The sequence below is a fragment of the Myxine glutinosa genome, chromosome 14 (assembly GCF_964187855.1).
Source record: "Myxine glutinosa chromosome 14, kmMyxGlut1.1, whole genome shotgun sequence".
Taxonomy (NCBI): domain Eukaryota; kingdom Metazoa; phylum Chordata; class Myxini; order Myxiniformes; family Myxinidae; genus Myxine; species Myxine glutinosa.
Window position 1 is genome coordinate 311,567 of NC_136274.1, and position 24,117 is coordinate 335,683.

General features: G+C 44.7%; 1 protein-coding gene across 1 annotated transcript in view; it reads right to left on the minus strand.

Moving 5' to 3' along the window:
• Nucleotides 1-3,185: 3,185 nt before the first annotated feature.
• SLC25A1 (solute carrier family 25 member 1) overlaps nt 3,186-24,117 on the minus strand; it is a 201,707-nt gene continuing 180,775 nt past the window's right edge. The window contains exons 8-9 of the mRNA XM_078768296.1: nt 10,765-10,838; nt 3,186-3,617 (exon numbers count right to left, since the gene is read on the minus strand). Of these exons, the coding sequence (XP_078624422.1) occupies nt 3,503-3,617; nt 10,765-10,838 (189 nt within the window). The 3' untranslated portion in view covers nt 3,186-3,502. The remainder of the gene's footprint in view (nt 3,618-10,764; nt 10,839-24,117) is intronic.

Genomic DNA, 24,117 nt, shown 5'->3' on the forward strand with positions numbered 1-24,117 from the left:
TCATTCGACTGTCCAGAAGATCATCTACAAGTGGAGAAGATTCCAAACAACTGCCAACTTGTTCAGGCCAGGCCGCCCCAGCAAGTTCAGCCCGAGAGCAGACCACAAGATGCTGAAAGAAGTCTCCAAGAATCTCAGAATGCTATCACGGGACCTACAGGTAGCTCTTGCCACTGTTGATGTCAAAGTGCACGAGTCTACCATTATAAAGAGGCTGCACAAATTTGATCTACATGAGAGGTGTGCCAGGAGGAAACCTCTGCTGCCCAGAAAGAACATCAGGGCAAGACTAAAGTTTGCCAATGAACACCTAGGCAAAGACCAGCACTTCTGGAATAATGTGCTCTGGACAGATGAGTCAAAGGTAGAGCTATTTGGCCACAGTACCAGAAGACATGTTTGGCGAAAACCAAAGACAGCATTTGACCACAAGAACCTGATACCAACTGTAAAGCATGGTGGTGGAAATATTATGATTTGGGGCAGCTTTGCTGCATCAGGGCCTGGGCAGCTCACCATCATATAATAATAATAATAATTCATTTATTTTGTATAGCGCTTTTCCAGAAGCCCAAAGGCGCTTTGACAGAGTGGCAAACATATAATATAATCCACTATGAATTCTTCATTGTACCAGAGGGTGCTTGACGATAATGTGAGGCCATCTGTCGGAGTGTTGAAGCTCAACCAAAGGTGGACTTTGCAGCATGACAATGACCCTAAACATACCAGTAAATCCACCAAGGAATGGCTGAAAAGAAAGAAATGGAAGGTTCTGGAATGGCCAAGTCAAAGCCTGGATCTAAATCCCATCGAGATGTTGTGGGGGGATTTCAAACGAGCTGTGCAGGCAAGAAACCCCTCAAACATCGCACAGCTGAAAGAATTCTGCATGGAGGAGTGGGCAAAGAATTCTGCATGGAGGAGTGGGCAAAAAATTCTCCCAGTCGATGTTAGAGACTGGTAGACAGTTATAAGAAACGCCTACTTGAGGTTGTTTCTGCCAAAGGGGGCAATACCACCTATTAGAGCCAAGGGTGTACTTACTTTTTCCACATGTGAAATTTTCATTTATGTTTATTTAAATTATACAATGGACTACAAAATGTAAATGTTTCATGATATTTGTTATATTATATCACCTTTATCTATGAATATTGTTGAAATGAAGATCAAATAGCTGTATGTTGAAATATGTTGAAAAAGTCAAAACTTTACATGGGGTGTACTTACTTTTTCATGTGACTACATAAGGAGGTCGTGTTCTGCTTGGTTGGGGTGGAGGAGAAAAAAGGGTCACATTTGTAAAAGGTTCTCCAACCAGTATACTCAAGAACACACACAACACGATGAGCAGGTAATCAATTTAAATATAAAAGGTGAGGAGAGACGACATGCCTGGGTCATACCTTCTGTGAAACAGTCTTTGCAGCGTGGCTCAAGAGTAGGACAGCAGAACAGCCCCAGGACCCGGAACATTGTGGAGAGCGCGACTCCCCGAGCCATGCCTGACACAACTCAGATGCTCGGACGAGTCATTGTACAGGTTGCAGGTGTTGGAGGCAGGACCAGGAGGCAGGACAAGGAGGCAGGACAAGGAGGCATGACCAGGAGGTAGGACCAGGAGGCAGGACCAGGAGGCATGACCAGGAGGCAGGACCAGGAGGCAGGACCAGGAGGCATGACCAGGAGGCACGACCAGGAGGCAGGACCGGGAAGCAGGACCGGGAGGCAGGACCAGGAGGCAGGACCAGGAGGGTCGTTATAAAAGAAGTGCAAATGGTTGGACAGTAGTAGGGGTGTTCTGCAAGGTGGGGGGCTTTGGGGTTGGGGTGAGGGAGTTGAAGGGGTGTTAAGGGTTGAGGGAGAGTTGGGGGTGGATGGGGGTTTTGGGAATGAATGAGGTCAGGGTGAGTTAGAATGGGGAGTGAATGGGGGTAGGAGGAGTGTATCGGGGTAGAGGGAGTGGATGGGGGAATAGGGAGCGAATAAGGGTAGGGAGCAGATGGGGGTAGGGGAGTTGTTTGGGGGTGGGAGATTGTTTGGAGTTAGGGGGAATGGATGGGTGGTTGAGGAAGTGGATGGGTGGTTGGGGGTAGTGGATTGGTGGTTGGGGGTAGTGGATGGGTGGTTGCGGGAAGTGGATGGGGGAATTGGATGGGTGGTTGGGGGAAGTGGATGGGTGGTTGGGGGAAGTGGATGGGTGGTTGGGGGTAGTGGATGGGTGGTTGGGGGAAGTGGATGGGTGGTTGGGGGAAGTGATTGTGGGGAGTGGATGGTGGCAGCGGAAGTAGATGGGGGTAGGGGGAGTGGATGGGGGCAGATGGGGGCAGAGGGAGTGGATGGGTGGTGGTGAGAAGTGGAAGGGGGGAGTGGATGGTGGAAGAGGGAGTAGATGGGGGTAGAGGGAGTGGATGGGGGTAGAGGGAGTGGATGTGTAGTTGGGGGGAATGGATGGGGAGAGAGGATGGGGGGTTGGGGGAAGTGGATGGGTGGTTGGGGGAAGTGGATAGGGATAGAGGGAGTAGATGGGAGTAGGGAAAGTGGATGGGGGCAGAGGGAGTGGATGGGTGGTTGTGAGAAGTGGAAGGGGGGAGTGGATGGTGGAAGAGGGAGTAGATGGGGGTAGGGAGAGTGGATGGAGGTAGAGGGAGTGCATGTGTGGTTGGGGGGAATGGATGGGGAGAGTGTATGGGGGGTTGGGGGAAGTGGATGGGTGGTTGGGGGAAGTGGATAGGGCTAGAGGGAGTAGATGGGAGTAGGGAAAGTGGATGGGGGCAGAGGCAGTAGATGGGTGGTTGTGAGAAGTGGAAGGGGGGAGTGGATGTGTGGTTGGGGAAAGTGATTGGGGGGCGTGGATGGTGGCAGAGGGAGTAGATGGGGGTAGGGGGAGTGGATGGGTGTTGGGAGAGTGGATGGAGGTAGAGGGAGTGGATGGGGGTCGGGAGAGTGGATAGGTGGTTGGGGGAAGTGGATGGGTGATTGGGGAGAGTGGATGGGTGTAGGGGGAGTGGATGGAGGTAGAGGGAGTGGATGGGGGTCGGGAGAGTGGATGGGGGTCGGGAGAGTGGATAGGTGGTTGGGGGGATTGAATGGGTGATTGGGGTAAGTGGATAGGTGGTTGGGGGAAGTGGATGGGGTGACAGGTGTCTTTGCCTGGTGAATCAGTAAACAGACGAGTCGGATAGAGGTTTTTTTTTTTTTGAATCGTTTGTGTTTTAATCTCAAACATTTGTTTTCCCAGAACCCATCACCATCACCCTCATTTGATTTGACGAGTACAGTTTGGCACAGGATCGACCGTCGTGGAAGGAAGGGACAATTTAATTCTCAACAATCACACCGGAACAAGAACCATTTAACAAACAAATATCACCCAGGTCCCAGGCCACAGGTCAAGAGACACAAGTCATACCATTTCTCAGCAAAATAAACCCTTCAAAGGCAACCATCGGCGGTCTGCATGGCTTTTCATGGCGAGATACACACCCAAAGACAGAGTTTAGTCCGTTTTCCAAGCTTTGTCCAAAAGTTTCACCACCTCCTCATAAATGACGAAGACCAGTGCCACGTCCAGACACACACGGCTCAGGCGCGGAACCGTTCCTTTGTAGAACCTGGGGGAACACGGGGTCTTCAAAAATCCAATGCATGATAGTGGAGCAACATGGGGTCTTCAAAAAACAAAACTATGGGAAGTGGGGTCTTCAAACAACAAGAATGCTATGGGATGTGAGTTCTTCAAACAACAACACTGTGGGACACACGAGGTCTTCAAACAACAACACAATAGTGTGGGACACACGGGATCTTCATACATCAATAACACAATACTGTGGGACACAAGGGGTCCTCAAACATCAATAACACAATACTGTGGGCCACAAGGGATCCTCAAACATCAACAACAATGCTGTGGGACACACAGGGTCTTCAAACATCAACAACAATATTGTGGGACACACGGGGTCTTCAAACATCAACAACAATGCTGTGGGACATAACGGGTCTTTAAACATCAACAACAATACTGTGGGACACAAGGGGTCTTCAAACACCATTCAGCCTAAGTATATGATACTGCCTGCAGTGACCATCACATTACAGATCGATTGATGAACATTTTGGGAAAAAAATACTTTGAGAAATTTAAAAGGGATAAGTAACCTTCATGTGGTTAAATGTGACATCACAATGCCTGTATTGCTGAAAACAAAGAAAAATGAAAAATCACTCATAGAGCGACACTTGGCAAAACAGAACAAAGTATAATGGCACTCAATAGAGCATCCTTTTGACCTCAAAAAGAATTAGTGGTTGAATTCAGTGACCTGATATGCAAATTGTCTTCAACGTTTAAATTAATCAGATGAAAATTGACAATTTCAGAAATTTGGCCTATGTTGACCATTTGGCCGATGTTGACTTCAAAAATAGTTGGTGGTTGAATTAATTTAGCTGAAATGTTTATCCGACAGAAATTTCAAGACAATTGGATGAAAATTTAGGATTTTTAAAATTTGAAATGGTTGTTGACCTTTTTGCCGATGTTGGCCTTTTGGCCCATGTTGATCTCAAAAATAGTTTGTGGTTGATTTAATTAATTTACCTGATATGTAAATCTAATTCAAATTTTAAGTCAATCGGATGAAAATTGAGGATTTTAGAAATTTGAAAAAAGTGGTTGACCTTTGGCCTATGTTGACCTTTTGGCCAATGCTGATCTCAAAAATAGTTGGTGGTTGAATTCAGTAAGCTGTTATGCAAATCCTATTCAAATGCAAAGTCAATCGGATGAAAATTGAGGATTTTAGGAATTTGAAATGGTTGTTGACCTTTCGGCCTACTCTAACAAATACATCTCATTCTTTTGTCCTATGTGTCCATTCCAGTCGGGGTAATTAGCCCAAGTGCGTCATCTGGGTTTCCGGTTAGTTTTATTATTAATTAGTGCCATTAAATGCGCAATTCTAACTTGTGTCTAATGCGGTGCCATAAGAGACAAAGGGATAATCACAGAGGGAACGACATGCAAGGGATAATTTACACCTTATTCCCTAAGCTAGTTAACATGCCCCACCCCCTCGCGATAGGGACAAATATACAAGCTTAATCCGAACACATGGTCTACACAAGTACTTATTACATCAAGGTTTCTTCATGACATTCGGAGCACCTACCTATACAAACCTACCTGGACTAAAGAATCCCTACCCCCACAAACGTAACAATATCATTCAAAGATTTCAACAAAACTATAGAACATCCATTTGTGATTTGTCCAAAAGTTTTTTTGAAAGTATCCTTGATAAGATAGATACTGCTTCTCCAAATCCAAATCATTCATACACAAATATACATATACAACATACTCCTTGTGGTTTCTGTTATTATATCAAATCATCTGTTAGTGATGAACACAACAAGTTAGAACTTTACAGAGGAAAATATGCCTTTGGAGGGGTTTGTAAAACGACTGGAAAAAGAGTGTTCGATTAACCAAAATAATGGGAAAAACGGAAAGCCAATGTGCTTAACAAAAGAAGAGAAAAGGAAATTTAGGAAAAATAATATCTGTCATTTGTGAGGAGGAAATTAGTGAAGGTCCAAAGGTAAGAGATCATTGTCATCTCACTAGTAAATATAGAGGTCTGGCTCATCAAAGTTGTAATCTCAATTTTAAACTTCCCTCTTTCATTCCAGTATTTCTTCACAACACCGCTCACTATGACCCACATCTTTATATAAAATAATTGAGTAAAACCAGTGGAGACATTTCAGCCATTCCTAACACAAACCAGAAATATATCTCATTCACAAAAACAATTCATACATCTCCCATAACTTGTATCAGATTTATTGACGTTCAGATTTATGTCAGGTACATTATCTGACTTGATATCAAATGTTAAAAACTTTCCTAATCTTTAATCACATTTTTCAATTCAAGACGAGATTGAACTCCTATCACAAAAGGGGATATCTCCTTATGATTATATGGATTCATTTGAGAGGTTTGAAGACACACAACTTCCCTCTAAAGAGAATTTCTGTAATGAGTTCAATAAAAGTCAAATAACTGATAAAGATTATTCTCGAGCACAAAATGTTTGGAAGAAGTTTAATGTAAAGAACCTTGGAGAGTATCACGATTTGTATCTTTAAACTTATGTTCTTTTATTGGCTGATGTATTTGAGACTTTTAGAACCGTCTGTCATAATAAACATTCATATGGTTTAGTCCCCACTCATTATTACACATCCCCAGGATTGGGTTGGAGTGCCATGTTAAAAATGACAAAACAGGTTTTGGAATTAATCGGTGATATAGATATGCTTTTGTTGATAGAGAAGGCTAAAGGAGGAGGAATATCTCAAGTATGTTCAAAGAGATATGCCAAAGCAAACAAATATCTTCCTAACTATGATGCTAAAAAAGATAGTTCTTACTTGATGTATTATGATGCTAACAATTTGTATGGATGGGCTATGTCCCAAGCTTTACCTTATGGAAAACCTAAATGTGTAAAAGAAAGGAATTATAAAAAAGTTTTGCAAGACATCGTTATATCTTCTCAAAAATAATTACATAAAGCTAAAGTTGGATATTATTTTGAGGTTGATTTGAAATATCCCGAAGAACAACAAACAAATACCTGCCCTATGCCCCTGATAAAGAAAGTCCAAGAATGGCATAGCAGTTATCAACAATCATTTCTTACTCCAGGCAAATCAACAGAGAAACTACTTACTACATTATATGATAAAGGGAATTATGTTTTACTTCAAAGGAATTTAAGACAATATTTATCTGCTCATTTGAGAGTGAAGAAAATTCATAGTTTTAGAATTTAAACAAAGTTAGTGGTTAAATACCTATATTGATTTTAATACAAAAAGGAGAACAGAAGCAAAAACAGATTTTGAGAAGGACTTTTATAAATTAATGAATAATGTTGTATTTGGAAAAACTATGGAAAATGTGAGGAATAGACAAAATCTAAGACTTTCTACATCTTGGAAACAAGCATCTAAATTAATAAATAAACCCAGTTTTCAAAGAGAAGAGGTGTATTCAGATAACTTTTGTGCTATTCTCATGATTAAAGAAAGTATTGAAATGAATAAATTGATTTATATTGGAACATCAATTCTTGACTTGTCAAAATTATTAATGTATGATTACTCTTACAATAACATAAAGAAGAAATATGTGAATAATATTAATCTAATTTATATGGATGCAGACAGTTTGATTTTGATTTTGACCCAACCAATTAACTACAATTTGGCAATCTTCAATGTTGAGACTTTGAAGCATAATAGCACATCTTGGCATAAATTGTGTGCAGTTAAATAAAGTATCTCTGAGCTTCAAGGGATACTAAAGCGCAAAGGACAGGACAAGACCTCTGGAAATGAAGAATGACCAAGTGGTGTCAAAATCACCAGATCTACTCATGAAAAGTTCGTTTTTTTTCGGTGGTCAGGTCATTTTCACATCAGTTAAGTCCAGACCTGTTGCCACTCCTTTTGATCTCGATAGAAAGGTTTGCAAATGTGCAACTGATCTATGTGACTCTCGTGTGTTGACCAAATTATCAGAGGGCGATATGGTAGCTCCAGAAGCACAACCTGTCCGACGTCCTTGTACAAAGCACACTCAAAATACTGAGAGGAATCAACAGAGGGTGACTATTCTATTGACATTCATGGCATCATGTTTGCTGAATTTGTATCTTACATCGAAGAAGCCAGGGGTGTCAAGGAACGGCCAGTGTTCAAATGAGCTAATCTTGTATTGCGTAGCTCTTTAATAACAGAACTAGAGACATCAATGTGCAGGACACTAAGCTGAAAGATAAATTTATACTGTTGCAAATACCACACTTGTCTGCACACACACAATCACAGCCAAGGTAGGAGAACTCCTCATGTTTGACGAAGACGAAGCAGACCTTGTCCACCAGGCTAGCCAATGTAGGGACAATGACATGGATACAACGTATCTTGCTGTGACTGCCAAAATAGTGCGATCATCAATGTTTCAACACAAGTCTTCATTCGCTTTTGACTAATCATTTCCGCCTCAGTGTCAGGAAAATGACATATCGAAGTCTTCAGAAACATTGCTGGATATGGTGCTCTATGGACCAAGGATCAAAAATCAGACTGGGATGGCAACTTCATTTTTGCCAGCTTTAACTTCAGCACAGATGTTCCTTTTCAACTCTAAAACATTCAAGGGATGGATCAGTCTCTGAAACAATCCACCACATTCAGTCACCACTGCCGTTGTACAGAGTGGCCACAATGTCCCGATGCATAATAGTGTGCCCTCTGTTACTTATTTGTTTTATTTGTTTTCCAGGTAAGGCTTCAGTATGACAGACCCCAGCGAGTACACGATAAAAGAGAGTGATTACTTGTGTTTGGGTTCACGACTGCACGCAAGAAGGACCAAGTTTTGAAGACATAAGGACAATATTTTCGCAGAGGTTCGATAAGCCAGATCCAACGCGTGACACGATGTGGGCATGGGAGAAGAAGGATTTTTCAACAGAGTGTGTCCTTGATTTAAAGCGTCCTGGTTGTCCAGCATCACGGCAACGCCATGTGGACATTATTGAAGTGTCCTGCTCGAGATCACCACTGAAATCATCTCGAAAAGGATCTTCTGAGTTAGGCATTACATGCTCAACAGTCCAAAAAATAATGAAAAGGGATCTGGGAGTGAAGCCATTTAAGCCTGGATGAGTTAATGAGCTTTCCCATAGAGACTTGGCCACTCGTGAGGTCGCTTGCAAGGCTCTTCTGCAGCAATTTCCCACCATAAAATCAAGACGAAGTGTATTTTTTTTCGGATGAGTGTGCTGTTTACCTCAGCAATCAATCCAGGAATGTTTATTTTTGGTGCAAAGAAAATCTTCATTTTTATGAGGAAATTGAACAGCATCCTCCTCATGTCATGATGTGGGCAGAAATTTCAGAACATCAGTTCATAGGGCCATATTTATTCGATGCAAGTGTCAATCACACTGCTTATTTGAACATGCATCAGACGTGATTTGTTCCACAACTGAGTGAAAGAGGTCTCGAGGCAAAAGTGATCCTGCAACAAGATGGTGCACCAGCACATTATGCCCTCGCAGTTAGAGAATATCTCGACAACATATTCAGTGGATGATAGATTGGACGTGGATCTGAGATAGTGTGGCCTCCTCGAAGTCTGGATTTAACAACATGTGACAACTCACTTTGGGGCATTGTGAAAGAGGAAATTTCTCATCTCCGCCTAACAACAGTTGAAGACCTCAAAACATCTGTCAGGGGCTGCTTTTATGACCTCCAACCCTCAACATGAAAGAAGATTTCCAGAAGAACATGGAGAACAAGTACAAAAAGTTTTAATTAAAACAAAAGCCGCGTCGATGTTACACAATGCCTAGATGCAGCTGTGCCTATAACGTCAATGTTATAGGCACAGGACATTCCTATTGATTCGATTACTTGATGTTATTTTTGTGCAAAGTGAAAATATATCTCGGCAATTTCCCGTGTGTGGCGACGAATTTTTAATATATCTCGGCATTTTCCCATCTGTTATTTCAGGCGGTGTATGACTGACCATGCCGCGATTTAAAAAATATATATCTCGGCAATTTCCCGTGTGTGGCGACACGTGAACGAAGCTATGCTCCTCTCTCCACATTATTGTGACGACGTATAAATTAAATATTTCATCGTGACGATTGTCATCAAATGGACGAATTTTTAATATATCTCGGCATTTTCCCGTCTGTTATTTCGGGCGGTGTATGACTGACCATGCCACGATTTAAACAAAATATATATATCTCGGCATTTTCCCGTCTCTTATTTCGGGCGGTGTATGACTGACCATGCCGCGATTTAAAAAATATATATCTCAATGGACTTGAAGTTACAGGCCTTTGAGAATTCATTTCGTTCTATAAAGGGCAACTTTCATCGGATTTTCTTCCCGTTTTTTTTCAACTGAGTCTAAAACTATGTTAGCGACTGTGAAAAATGAAATGATATATCGAATTTGATTTGAAATAAAACTGTGTGAGAGGAAGACACCACGGGCCTACAAAACAGGCCTCAAAGCTATGCAAGTTAATAAAATGGTGGATATTTGTTTATATGAAGGCTCTCCCAGAATGGGTGGAGCTATGGTTCCCAGAATGGGTGGAGCTTTGAGGTTTTGTCTTCTCTGCAAGAACAAGAAGAACAACAACAACAACAACAGCAGAGGGCACTCTATGAGCAGCGTCTGCGACGCGGCTAAAAATTCAAATTTGTGCGGAGAATTGAGGGGAGCATACAGATAAATTCTAACTAAATTCTAACTGCATGCATAGGGACTTTGTGGCCACTTGCACATTGGAGTTAAACTACACACACTCACTCAGAAGAAGGCCTTAAACGACATAATGTTTCAGCTCGGTACAAGTGTGTCCTATGACCGTGTGTTGGAGTTGAATACCGATTTGGCTGTGGATCAAACTCTATATTATCACAGAGTTGGAAGCAAATCTACGCACGGGGTGAAAATGCTCAAATCAACATCAAATACGTTGATTTGAGTTAAATCCTCTTTACCATTTAAACATTTCAATGAGGTCCTCACATTATCGCAACATTTATCATGCAAAATTCCCTTCAAGTTCCCCCCACCCCACACCTTTCCTTCCCACCATTTTCCCTCCCACAATGATCCACGAAACCTTTGGAACTTACGCTCGCATTCCTTCGTATTTCATGATCTGGTATGCGCAGTTCAAAGTGCTCTTGTACCTGTGGGCCTCAAGACCCTGAAGGAGTACAAGACAAAGGGAGTCAAGGAAGTTTATTTAACATGCACTCCATACACAAGAAATAGACAGCAAGATCACAGGAACAGGTCGTTTGGACCATCAGAGCTGTGATACATCTACATTCATGCATATAACCATTCCACCATCATCCATTGAAAGTGGGAGCCATTCTCGGCAGAATTAACTCAAATCGTTTATGTGGTGGGGTTGTCCAATCCAAAATAACTTATGTGGTGAAATAAAAATTTATGGTATACAACACACAATAACATGCATTTTAAAGGCCATTTTCCCTGCTAGAGCGAGGGTTAGCATTGCGGTCCCCATGACAATCTTCTCCATTTTGCCCTATTTTCTGCATCTCTCCTTGTTAACCCCCTTGCCCACATTTCTTCTTCCACCATCTTTAGCCAGGTCTTTCTCGGTCTTCCCCATCCTCTACTTCCTTCTACATTCATTTCCATCACTCTTCTCAACCAGTCACTTTCATCCTTCCTCAACACATGACCAAACCATCTCAACCTGTTCCTCTTCACAGCATCAATCACAGGCTCTATTCCCATCATCTTTCGCAATTCATCATTTGTCTTCCTCTCTCTCAACGATACTCCGCACATCCGTCGAACCATTCACATTTCCACCCTTTCCAACCTTCGTTGCTGCTCTACGTTCATTACCCATGTCTCGCTCCCATAAATCATAACACTTCTCACACATGCAGCATACACCTTTCCCTTCAGCTTCAACGACACTCCCCTCATCATCAGCACGCCACTCAGTTCCCGAAACGTCTTCCATGCACATCTCACTCGAGCAACCGTTGCCGAGTCTGATCCACCCTATCCATTCAGCATGTCTCCGAGGTAGCAAAATGTTTTCACACCTTCCAGCTTCACGCCGTCTCCAAGATCCAACTCAACATTTCCTCCATCTGCAGCTCCCTCTGTGCACACCTTACATTTGAATGTAGCTGCCACACTGGTTAATGACCCTCTCAGACCACTACATTTTTGATGAACCCACTCAGCGCACATTGTACATTGAATGGAGTTCACTCCGACACCCTTCCTACACACAGCACAGGGCCACTTCCCAGTTCTTTCCACCTCACCACATGCTTTACCACTTGCCATCACCTTCGTCTTTCCGATATTCACCTTCAGACCTTTTGTCTCCATACATTCCTTCCACTTGTTCATCTTTTCCTTCAGTCCATCCATACTTTCCGCAATCAACATCAGATCATCTGCATACAACAACTCCCACGTCAACCTCCATCACAGCTACAAATAGTAGTGGACTTAGTACCGACCCCTGATGCACTCCCACCTTCACCTCAAACTCACCACTGTTCCCGTCCTTCGTCCTTACAGCTGTGCGTGCTCTTTTGTACATTGCCATCACTACTCTGATCAACCATTCCTCCACTCCTAACTTCCTCCATGCCCATGTCACTACTTCGGGTGGAACCCTATCGAATGCTTTCTTCAGATAAACAAACCCAAGAAACAACTTCTTCCTCTTCTCCATGTACTTCTCCTGCAACTGCCTCACAATGAAAAGCGCGTCTGTCGTTCCTCTTCCTGGCATAAATCCAAACTGCATTTCGTCGATCTTCACCTTCTTCCTTATCCTCCTCTCCAACACCCTTTCCAATACCTTCATTCCATGCTCCAATAACTTTATCGCTCGGTACGAGCCACACTCCAGAGAGTCACCTTTCCCCTTATGTAGAGGGACGAGGGTACTCAGTTCCCAATCCACTGGAATGCGGCCTTCTTTCACCACCAGATTACAGATCTCTGTCATTCTCTTCACACCCCCAACTTCCTGCTGCCTTCAACATATCTCCTACAACTCCCGTCCGCCCTCCCGCTTTTCTACCCTTCATTGCTTTTATCGCTTCCTCAACTTCCTTCTCAGTTATCTTCTCTGCCGGTCCTAAAACTGGGTTACTCTCTATGTTGCCATCCCATTCATTCTCTGTATTCAACAGCATTTCCATATATCTTTTCCATCTTCCTTTAATTCCATCTGGGTCGACAACGATTTGTCCCACTTCGTCCTTCAAGCAACTCACCCCCATCACATCACACCTCTCTTTCGCTATCTGCTTTGCAATCCTGAATACTGCTTTCTGACCCTCTTTCGAATCCAAGCGTTCTCCGAACATTTTCCTCCATGCCTCCTGCGCCTTTGCTACCTCTTTCAGCCTCTGCTGAAAGAAAGTGTACCAGCCTCTGCTAAAAACTTATGGTATCAGCAGCAAAAGAGATTTAGGGCTAATACCGTGGCCAAATTACAAATGCCTTGTACGGGTAAAGCATCGAGCTAAGCATTTAGCTTCATTCTTACATCTTTAAGTTCATAACTATTGTGGCATTGAAACGAGACTTCCATTAAAAGTAAGGATGACTCAAAGGGCTGCCACCTCTTTAGTACTCATCAGGAAATTGATATGCCATTTATGGAACCTATATCCCATCATAATGGCTGGTACACTTGATATTGCTGATATACACATGGTGTCCCTCAAACATGTACCCAGTTTTATTTTAAAATAAAAATAATAAAATGAGTTAGGTCCAAGGATCTTGGGGGGGCCAAGCAATGGGTCCATTACAGCCAATCTATTTGTTGGGGAAGGTTGAATCAAGAAATTAATGAACACCTTGTTCACAAAAAAGAAATAAAATGAATGGTAATTGAAAGGGAAGGTGCACATGTCGAGTATCAAACAAAATTTCAAACATTACTCAAACTGTTCCATACAGATTTCAACTGGAAAATTGTTTATGCTTGTTATACTCAATCACACTAAAATACACCATTTGGTGTCTGTCTGTCTGTCTGATGATTTTTTGACAGCGATACATTCCGTCGTTACTTATCCAATCTCAACCAAACTTGACAGGATGACTAAGGGTTACATAATGAAGGTTGTAGCACATTCATTTGCCCCCTCCCCCCTCCCCAAGGGGGTTTTCTCTCCCGAGCGGGTTTCCCCCGCCATTGCCGTCAATGGGGTTGCATGTTGAGGTGTATATCAATGTTAAGTTAGCTTTATCATGACGTTTTTCCAAAGACACTTTTAGTAACAAAATTGATGATAATCGCATATTATTAATGTTATTACAAAACAATATTAATACTAACAATTTCCGACTTCACCAAGGCGTTTTTCCAGCAGTAATAGCGTGTATAAATAGTGTCGCATTCCTGGCGATTAAAATCTTTCCAAGGAACGAATAGCCTAACAAGCTGTTACTCCAAGGCATTCAAGTGGAGTGTGAGGGGGGGGGGGGGTAGGGAAGGGGCGGAGGAGGATGCTAAAGAGTGCTTAACTGAATGGATCCCACCGTCAGTCCTCAAACCTGTGGAAAATAACTCAAACCGAGGTGAGACTAAAATGTCCAAAAAATGCCGGCTTTATTAAACGGAATGCCGGTAATACAAAATAAAACGCGCGATAATAAATAATATCCTAAATTGGGACGTCCCCACAACAGATGAAACACAGACACAGGGAAAGATAAATTAAAATAATTATGTGTGTGGGTGCACTTAACTGATCGCTGGTGGGGTCTCGCCATATGTCGTAAAAAATAGTCCCGGGTGTTTGCGGCCTTGCACGCGAAACGCGCTCATTGGCACGAAAACGGCTTCACTGTGCGTCCCTTCACTCCGGGCCTTGCACGCGAAACGAACAGGAGTCGTCGCGCAGCTCATCGTTCTTGCTTGGGGAAAAACCGCAGCTCTCCATCCCCGGCTATTCTGCCTCACGACCACCAGCTGATGCCGGAACAAGGCTGCTCGCGATGAATCCTCCCCATGCACGATTGCTTTTTGGAACGAGAGGCGCAAGAGGGAATGTTCGCTCTCAATGCCCAGACGCCAGACGAACAGGGGAATGAGGAGAAGATGCTGGCACAACTGTTATCGCCAGACCCAAAACCGAGAAGGGGAAGGAGAGGAGCAATCACGATCGTTCACTATGGCATCCAAAAACAAGAAGCCAAATGTCTGCCGCTCCAACTATTTTTACATCCCGCTCTCTGACGTCATCGGTCGTGCTTTGCCAATCAGCGAGTTGCTTCTTACTTGTCCTTTCCTTCACCAATCAGCGAGTCCCTTCTTACTCATCCTTCGCTGTTAATCAAGAGCCCTGGCCAATCACGGCTCCTTGGGGCGTATCTTCACGGATCTTTCGTCCTTTGCGTCCTCTCCAGACGGGGTAATCAGCCCAAGTGCGTCATCTGGGTTTCCGGTTAAAGTTATTATTAATTACTGCCATTAAATGCGCGATTCAAACTAGTGTCTAATGCAGTGCCATAGGAGACAAAGGGATAATTACAGAAGCAAGTGATAATTTACCCTTATTCCCTAAGCTAGTTAACATCCCCTGCCCTCTCTCGATGGGGACAAATATACAAGCTTAATCCGAACACACGGTCTACAGCTACACAAGTACTTATTACATCAATGTTTCTACATGACATTCGGAGCACCTACCCTATGGAAATCTACCTGGACTAAAGTATCCCTACCCCCACAAACGTAACAATAGATTATCCTTATAATGGTGTTTCCGTGGGAGCAACGGCTTCTACAGGAAGTAAAAATATTATTAACCACAAACACGTTTGATTACCTTTTTAAATGGTCGATAATGCTATTTAACACTGAACTGAAATAAATTTGGAGAAATTCGGACATTAGTCCATGCTTATCACGTCCACGGTCGCTCCTGATCGTAGATTTACTGCTATCTATATACCCCACAAGGGTTAATAACACGACCCTTCCTGTCGTTGCCATGGAGTTCACGGAAGTAAATATTACTTTCGGGAATTTAGAATGGTGAGGCAGGGTCTGATCATTTCAATGACCTGCTCTAACAATAACATGTTATAATGTCAAGCACGGTCTGATCATTTCAATGACCTGCTCTAACAATAACATGTTATAATATCAAGCACGGTCTGATCATTTCAATGACCTGCTCTAACAATAACATGTTATAATATCAAGCACGGTCTGATCATTTCAATGACATGCTCTAAAAATAACATGTTATAATGTCATGCACGGTTTGGTCATTTCAATGACCTGCTCTAACAATAACATGTTATAATATCATGCACGGTCTGATCATTTCAATGACCTGATCTAACATGCTATAATGTCATGCATGTGCTGATCCTTTCAATGACCTCATCGAATATGTTATATCATGCACATTCTGATCCTTTCAATGACCTGATCTAACACGTTATATCATGCACGTTCTGATCCTTTCAATGACCTGATCTAACATGTTATAATGTCATGCACAGTCTGATCATTTCAATGACCTGCTCTAACAATAACATGTTATAATGTCATGCACGGTCTTATCATTTCAATGATGTGCTTTAACATTAACATGTTATAATGTCAAGCCCGGTCTGATCATTTCAATGACCTGCTCTAACAATAACATGTTATAATATTGTTACGGATCTGGGGTCGGCGCTCCCCTTACCAAGGGGGGTCAATCCCCTTGTCTTTTACACTGGCCGATTCCCCCAGTCCTGGAAGTATGACGTCATGCCCGGTCAGCGCTGAATAGGGTATTAGGCCTATCCGTCCTATGACCTAAGTACCAGCGCCTTCCGGTACGCAAGGAAATACTCCCGCCCGGACCGCAGTGTAATTATGGATTACGCCGAGCGAAGCGCGCTGCGGAATCCGAGCCGTTTAACAATGGACTAAACCCGATTCTAAAGCGTTGGCCAAAATCGCGCCACAGGAACTCAATTAAGAAATCACAAAAGCGATCGGATGAGAAAGGAAACTAAAGTAAAGGGAGAACAGATATTTATTATTATTTACACAATACCCAAAGAAGAAGAAGAACGAAGTAATTTACAGAAAGAGCAGAGACACAGTGCAAGCTTATACAGGCTTAACTTATTCCCACAGGACAACACAAACAGACTCACACGAATAGGGAATTGCAGGCAGGAACGAATGGAGGGATGAGGTGGGACCACAGGGCTGGAGGGGTGAGGTTCAATTCCGTGCAGGACTGGAAGCGAGCGGCCGCCGACTCTCCGCACTCTGGTTCGCACAGCGGGATACTCGTGGCAGCGCGTCAAAGCTGCACGCTGCAGGGGGCTGTTGTGAAGCAGCGTCTCTCGCCTCTCTCTCGTACCTCCTCAAGCGCCTTCTTCCACAGAACCGACCTCACACGAACCTCACTTGACTTCTTGATTCGCGCTCCCTCGCTCATCTGCATAAGCAGTCCCTCACTCACCCTTTTATGGCCCTCCCCGAGATCAAGCCACGGGCTACCAGGGCACGCCTACCGGGTCGCTCACCGCGGTGCCGATTGGTTGGCACGGGCTCTTCCTGGCTCCGCCTACGATGACGAGGGACGGGCCACGCCCTTCTTCTCCGAGCTGACCACATGCGTAATGGAGGCGAATGCTGCTGGCAATGAAGTAACATAATTCGGAGAGGGAGAGAAAAATGGACGGAATGGGGCCTATCTTATTTGATTGATGCAACGCAAGGTCAACTCCTGGAAACACATCCTTACCTGACACACATAATAATGAAATAACTGTTAGAAGGGCCTATGATTTGCTACGTGTTGCAATGTGGACTAACTAAGGTGCACTCATTTCAATTAACAGCCAATTAAGGGGAAATGTACACAGGGGTTATTTATAAGGAAATTTAATACTAAATTTCATGTGAAGGTTCTAAAAACCGTAACAATATCATGCACGGTCTGATCATTTCAATGATCTGATCTAACATGTTATAATGTCATGCATGTGCTGATCCTTTCAATGACCTGATCTAACATGTTATATCATGCACGTTCTGATCCTTTCAATGACCTGATCTGACATGTTATATCATGCACGTTCTGATCCTTTCAATGACCTGTTCTAACATGTTATAATGTCATGTATGTTCTGATCCTTTCAATGACCTGATCTAACATGTCATAAAATCATGCATGTTGTCATCATTTCAATGACCTGATCTAACACATTGGAAAAGTAATAATAATTGGAAATAATAAAAAGTATAATAACATGACTTCCCCCTGCCGCTCCCATAGTGAGCGGGTGTACTAGTACATAAAAATGGGTCCCCATTTAAAGGACAACCTGGATGGTAACAAAAAAATACTTTGGGGATAAAAAAAAAAGGATAAAGTAGTCAGATCATTACCTCCACCACCAAAGGTGGATGGAGGTTATGTTTTCACCCCTGTCGGTCTGTTTGTCTGTTTGTCTGTCCAAAAACGATACAAAGCAGGATATCTCAAAAAGTTGTGGACAGATCATTTTGATTAAATGCGATTCTGTATTCTGATTTTCTGGTCTACTCTTAAGATGCAAAACGTAAACTGTTCACCTGGCGAAGGTATGCTCTCTACTGAGTGCCGTTCTAGTTTCATTATTAGTCTCTCTCATGTGCCGCGGAAAATGGGGTTTTGCAATCATTTGTCTGTGTGTGTTGTTTATGTGTATGCTGTTTTTTGTGTTGTTTGTGTTGTGTGTGTGTGTGTGTGTGTGTGTGTGTGTGGGTTGTTGTTTTTGTTGTTTGTATGTGTGTTGTTTGTGTTGTTTGTATGTATGTTGTTTGTATGTGTGTTGTTTGTGTCGTTTGTGTATGTGTGTTGTTTGTGTCGTTTGTATGTGTTGTTTGTGTGTGTGTGTGTGTGTGTGTGTGTGTGTGTGCTGTTTGTGTGTGTGTGTGCAGTTTGTGTGTGTGTGTGTGCAGTTTGTGTGTGTGTGTGTGTGTGTGTGTGTGTGTGTGTGTGTGTGTGTGTGTGTGTGTGTGTGCAGTTTGTGTGTCTGTGTGTGTGTGTGTGATGTTTGTGTGTGTGTGAAGTTTGTGTGTGGGTGTGCAGTTTGTGTGAGGGTGTGCAGTTTGTGTGTAGGTGTGCAGTTTGTGTGTGTGTGTGTGTGTGCAGTTTGTGTGTGTGTGCAGTTTGTGTGTGTGTGCAGTTTGTGTCTGTCTGTGTGAGTGTGTGTGTGTGTGTGTGTGTGTGCAGTTTGTGTGTGTGTGTTGTGCAGTTTGTGTGTGTGTGTGTGTGTGTGTGTGTGTGTGTGTGTGTGTGTGTGTGTGTGTGTGTGTGTGTGCTGTGTGTGTGCGCTGTTTGTATATGTGTGTGTGTGGGTGTGTGTTGTTTGTGTGTGCTGTGTGTGTGTGTGTGTGTGTGTGTGTGTGCTGTTTGTGTGTGTGTGTGTGTGTGTGTGTGTGCATGTGTGCTGTTTGTGTGTGTGATGAAGCAGACAACATAAAGCCAGTTGCTGCCATGATACATATAACTGTCTGGTTGGGGCGGTCCCTGCGGAGATGGGCGTTATTGCATGTGTAACCAGCTGTGAGAGTGGGAGACTGCTATACTCGCGGCTATGATTCTTTGAGAGCTAGGTAAGGATTTGCTACTTAGTAGTTGGCTTCATTTTAAATGTATTGCGATGCTTTCCTTGTATCATGTGGACTAATGTTATGATATTGTGTTATGTTTAGATGCACCAGGTCGATTGCAATAAAGCCTCCTTTCTTGAGAGAGGTCTCTGGCTCTGATTTCACAACAATTTATTGCAATCTTCCTTCCTTGAGACGACCTCCGAAGGATGGAGAAGCTGATCCGCCTGGAGCAATTCTCTGGAGATCTGAATGCACCTCACTCTGCTGATCAGTTGAATCATTGGCTCAACTCTCGAGGACTTTTTACGGAACTGGTCCCGGACATTACGGAGGCACAGAAACTCGATGTATTATCTAGCAACGTCTCTCATGTCATCTATAGGGTGTTGCAAAATAAATGATACTTTTTCCCCCCAGATTGTATTGACCACATGTCCGCGATTTTTGAATTCAAATTTCGCATGCGTCATCATGACATGTCGCACACGTTGCCTGCGTGTTGTCTCCATCATATTTGCGACTAATGTTCGTGTATTTGCTGAAATCTTTTAAAAGTCGACTTCAAATGGTTTCTGAAGCTAATGGTGGACATATTGACGCGTATTAAACATGAGTTTTTAATTTTTGAATGAAATAAAGCCTTTGGTTGGATTTTCATCTGATTGAAACTTCATTTCATCTTTGGGGAAAAAAGTATAATTTATTTTGCAACACCTCTTACAGATACATCGCTCGTTGCCCGACATACAACAAAGCGGTGGCTACCTTGAAAGCCCTCTTCATAAAAGCGCGCAGCACAGTTTATGCCCAGCACCTGCTGGCAAAGCACAGGCAGGACAGCTCGGAGTCCATGCATCAGTACGGCCAGGCTTTATGACAGCTGGCTCAGGATTGCGCGATTCAGGACAGTACGGCTATGCACTGTATGCAGTACACATATGATCTGCTCCGTGACGCCTTTATAACGGGTCTGCAGTCTTCTGCCATCCGACAACGTCTGCTCGAGAAAGAGACGCTAGATTTCCAAATGACCTTCGACCAAGCTCGGGTTCTACAGTCGGCTGAAGTCATATCCGACACTTATGGTTGACCCTTCATGGCTGCTAGTGCTACTGCTCACGATACCACATGTACGCACGGTCGCGGTGACCGGGAAGCTGACGCCGGGCGAGCGCCTGCTCGAGGGGCCGCTCAACGCACATTATGCGAGGAGAGCTCTGATGAGGAAGTGAACGAGCCTCGTACTGCTGCCGTGACCTCGCCCGCTGGTCAGACCGGCAAATGCTTTCTTTGCGGCAATCATCGCCATCCTCGCACGAGTTGCCCTGCCAGGGAATCAGTGTGTCATAATTGCGGGAAGTGCGGGCATTTTGCCAAAGTCTGTCATGCGCCCAAGACTAAACGCGCGACGCTCGCAGGCGCGTGTTTGTCGACGGGAACCCAGCGAGCTCCGAGCTGCCTCGCTCATGCCTTTGTGCCGGTCGAAATCAACGGCCAATCGGTGGAAGCGTTGGTCGACACTGGGAGTGATTGGAGCTACATCAGCCCTCGTCTCGTGGAGCGATTCGGGTGGACTCCAGCCGCCTCGACTCGGCACGTGTACATGGCCTCGGGAGCCCTATGGCAGCGAGCATGCGGAGTGTGTGTGGTTGAGCTGGTTTCTATCAATGTTACTTACTGTAATGTTAAGTTGCTTGTTCTCCCTAACCTCTGCTCCGACATCCTCGTGGGTCACGATTTTTTGAATCAGCACAAAAGTTTAGAGATGCAGTTCGGTGGCACTCTCACTCTATCCGTGGGCTCAGAGCCGGGCCCGGTTTGCGCCCTCGCCGAGATAGCAGTCGGACCGCCTCGACTATTCCCGAGCTTGACTACTAATTGTCACCCGGTTGCCGTGAAATCTAGAAGGTATTCCCAGCAGGATGTTATCTTTATAGCCGCTGAAACTAAACGCCTTTTGCACAAAGGCATTATCAAACCCAGCCGTTCACCTTGGCGCGCACAACTCCTGGTCGTCGACACCCCGAACCGTAGTGCACGGATGGTCGTAGACTACTCCCAAACCATTAACCGTTTCACCCAGCTCGATGCGTGGCCTTCACCCAAAATGGAGGACATGGTTCAGGTGGTATCTAAGTATAGAGTATTCAGCATGCTCGACCTAAGAAGCACGTATCATCAGATTCCAATATGCGCTGCTGACCGACCCTACACGGCTTTCGAGTCAGGCCAGCGGTTGTATAAATTCCGTAGAATCCCGTTCGGGGTTACGAACAGAGCGACGTGTTTCCAGAGAGCCATAGACGAGATTTTGGCAAAGGAACAAGTGAAATATGTATTCGTCTATGTTGATAACATGACCATTTGCGGCTGGAATCAAAAGGACCACGACTCAAACTTGCATCGGTTTTTGGAAGTGGCTCGTAAATACCGACTGATCTTCAATAAATCAAAATGTAGCTATTCTGTGGGAGCCATAAATCTATTGGGGTACACGGTGTCTGAAGGGGAGATAAGGCCCGATCCCACACGCCTCCAGGCCCTACTCGACCTTGCCTCTCCCGTTGACCATGCGACTTTAAGACGCACAATGGGACTATTCACCCATTACAGCATGTGGGTCCCACGCTTCTCAGAGAAGATAAGACCGCTCGTGGAATGTAAAACATTCCCTTTGCCCTTGGCCGTGCTGATGGCATTTCAACAACTAAAAGGAGACGTCGCCAGCTCAGTCATGACTTCAATCGACGAGACAATTCCTTTTGTGGTAGAGACAGATGCGTCCGATTGCGCAATCGCAGCGACATTGAGTCAGGGTGCCCGCCCTGTGGCTTTTTTCTCAAGGACCCTGACTGATAGCGAGCAACTCCTCGATAGAAAAAGAGGCGAACGCCATGGTTGAATCGATCCGCAGGTGGAGGCACCTCCTTCTAGGATAGCGATTCACCGTCATAACTGACCAACAGTCTGTCTCGTTCATGTATGATGGGAAGTATTCTCAAAAGATAAAGAATGAGAAGATTGCTCGTTGGTGCATATAACTGGCTGACTATTGCTTTGAAATTAAGTACAGGCCGGGTATGCACAACCTCATGGCTGATGCGCTGTCGAGGCCCGTCTGCGCGGGATGATCATTGGCGACCTGCCTAGTATCCACGCGGCGCTCTGTCACCCTGGCGTGACGCAGATGGCTCACTTTGTTCGGAGTAAGAACTTGCCTTTTTCCGTGGAGGACATACGACAGTTACGCAGGACCTGCAGGGTTTGCGCGGAACTTAAACCGAGTTTCTACCAGCCGGCGGTGGGTACCCTCGTACATGCCGGTAGACCATGGGAGCGCCTACATGTCGATTTCAAGGGGCCTCTGTTCGGTAATCGGTACATGCTGACAATAGTGGACGAGTACTCGCGATTCCCGTTCGCATTTCCATGCGCTGACATGTCTTCCCTGACAGTGATCCGCTGCTTTAGGCAGCTGTTCCTGATGTTCGGGTATCCTGCTTTCACACACAGTGACCGTGGGACTGCTTTTATGTCTCGGGAGCTTAAGCAATTTCTCCTTGAGTGTGGCATCGCTGCCAGTCATACCACCGCCTATAACCCTCGAGGGAACGGCCACATCGAAAAATACAACGATGTTATCTGGAGGGCTGTCATGATGGCCTTGCATACCCGCGGCTTAGCCCCGACCATGTGGGAGCGGGTGCTTCCGGAAGCATTGCATGCGATCCGCTCCCTGCTGTGCACCTCCACTAATGCCACTCTTCATGAGAGACTCTTCCGGTACCAACGTCACGGTTCTAGTGCCCATCCCTTATCCTCGTGGCTAGCTGAGCCTGGACCTGTGTTGTAAATAATCAGAATGTACAACAGTGTCTCCAAGGTGAGTTTAATCAGAATCAATCTCTAGCAGTATCTGAAAGGGAATTGGCAATCATAGTATCAGTACACTACAATCATATGAGCAAGAATGAGTATGACATCCAAGCAAACAAGCAAGCAATATGCAATGTAGTTCCCCTTACCATTCTAAGCATACACGTGAATAACGCACGATAAATGTCTCAGGACTGCCCTCCGCACTTTGGGACCAAGATCTTATAGTGGCCATGTAGTGGACCGTAGTTGTAATAACACCTGGGTCGTAACTTGTATACAATTTCACTACATTCCTCCCTGGGTTTAATACCGTGCTAGCAAGCCGGGTAGCAGTAAGTGCTTAAATACGATGAGCAGATGATTACATAAGAGTACATAAAATCAGAGAGTCATATCAAGTCCAGCCGAAGCGATCGGGGCGACGAATTTCTCTTCCCGTGCGCGGTTGGTACACATCAGGCCCTTCAACAGCGGTGCCGAAATCATCACCGTCAGGAATGCCTTCCATCTCAGGCGATGGAGGTGGTACGACTATACCGATCGGATCGGGCGTGCGAGGGGGAGGGGCTGCCGGCGAATTCCCCATCACCGGATTCCCCGTGATGGGCTCAGGCCCATCAGGATCCCCGCATGGAGCGAGAGGACACACTGACACCGTGGACTCGCGTCCATCCGGCAGCTGCACTCAAGCGTGATCGGGATTAGTTTGAAGAATGCGGACCTTGTCAACGAGCGGATCATATTTACAGGGCGCACCGTTTGTTTGAGGAAAGCCGGGCCAGGCTCACCAAGCCAACCAGGCAGAGGTCGGACAGAACCAGTGCGACGCGGGTAGCAAAATAAACGATCGTGAGGAATTTCATTTGTAACGGTGCACAGTAGGGAACGGATCGAGTGTAATGCCCCCTGCACCACCCAGATCCATTTGTCCGGTCCTAGTCCATAGGTCTTAAGG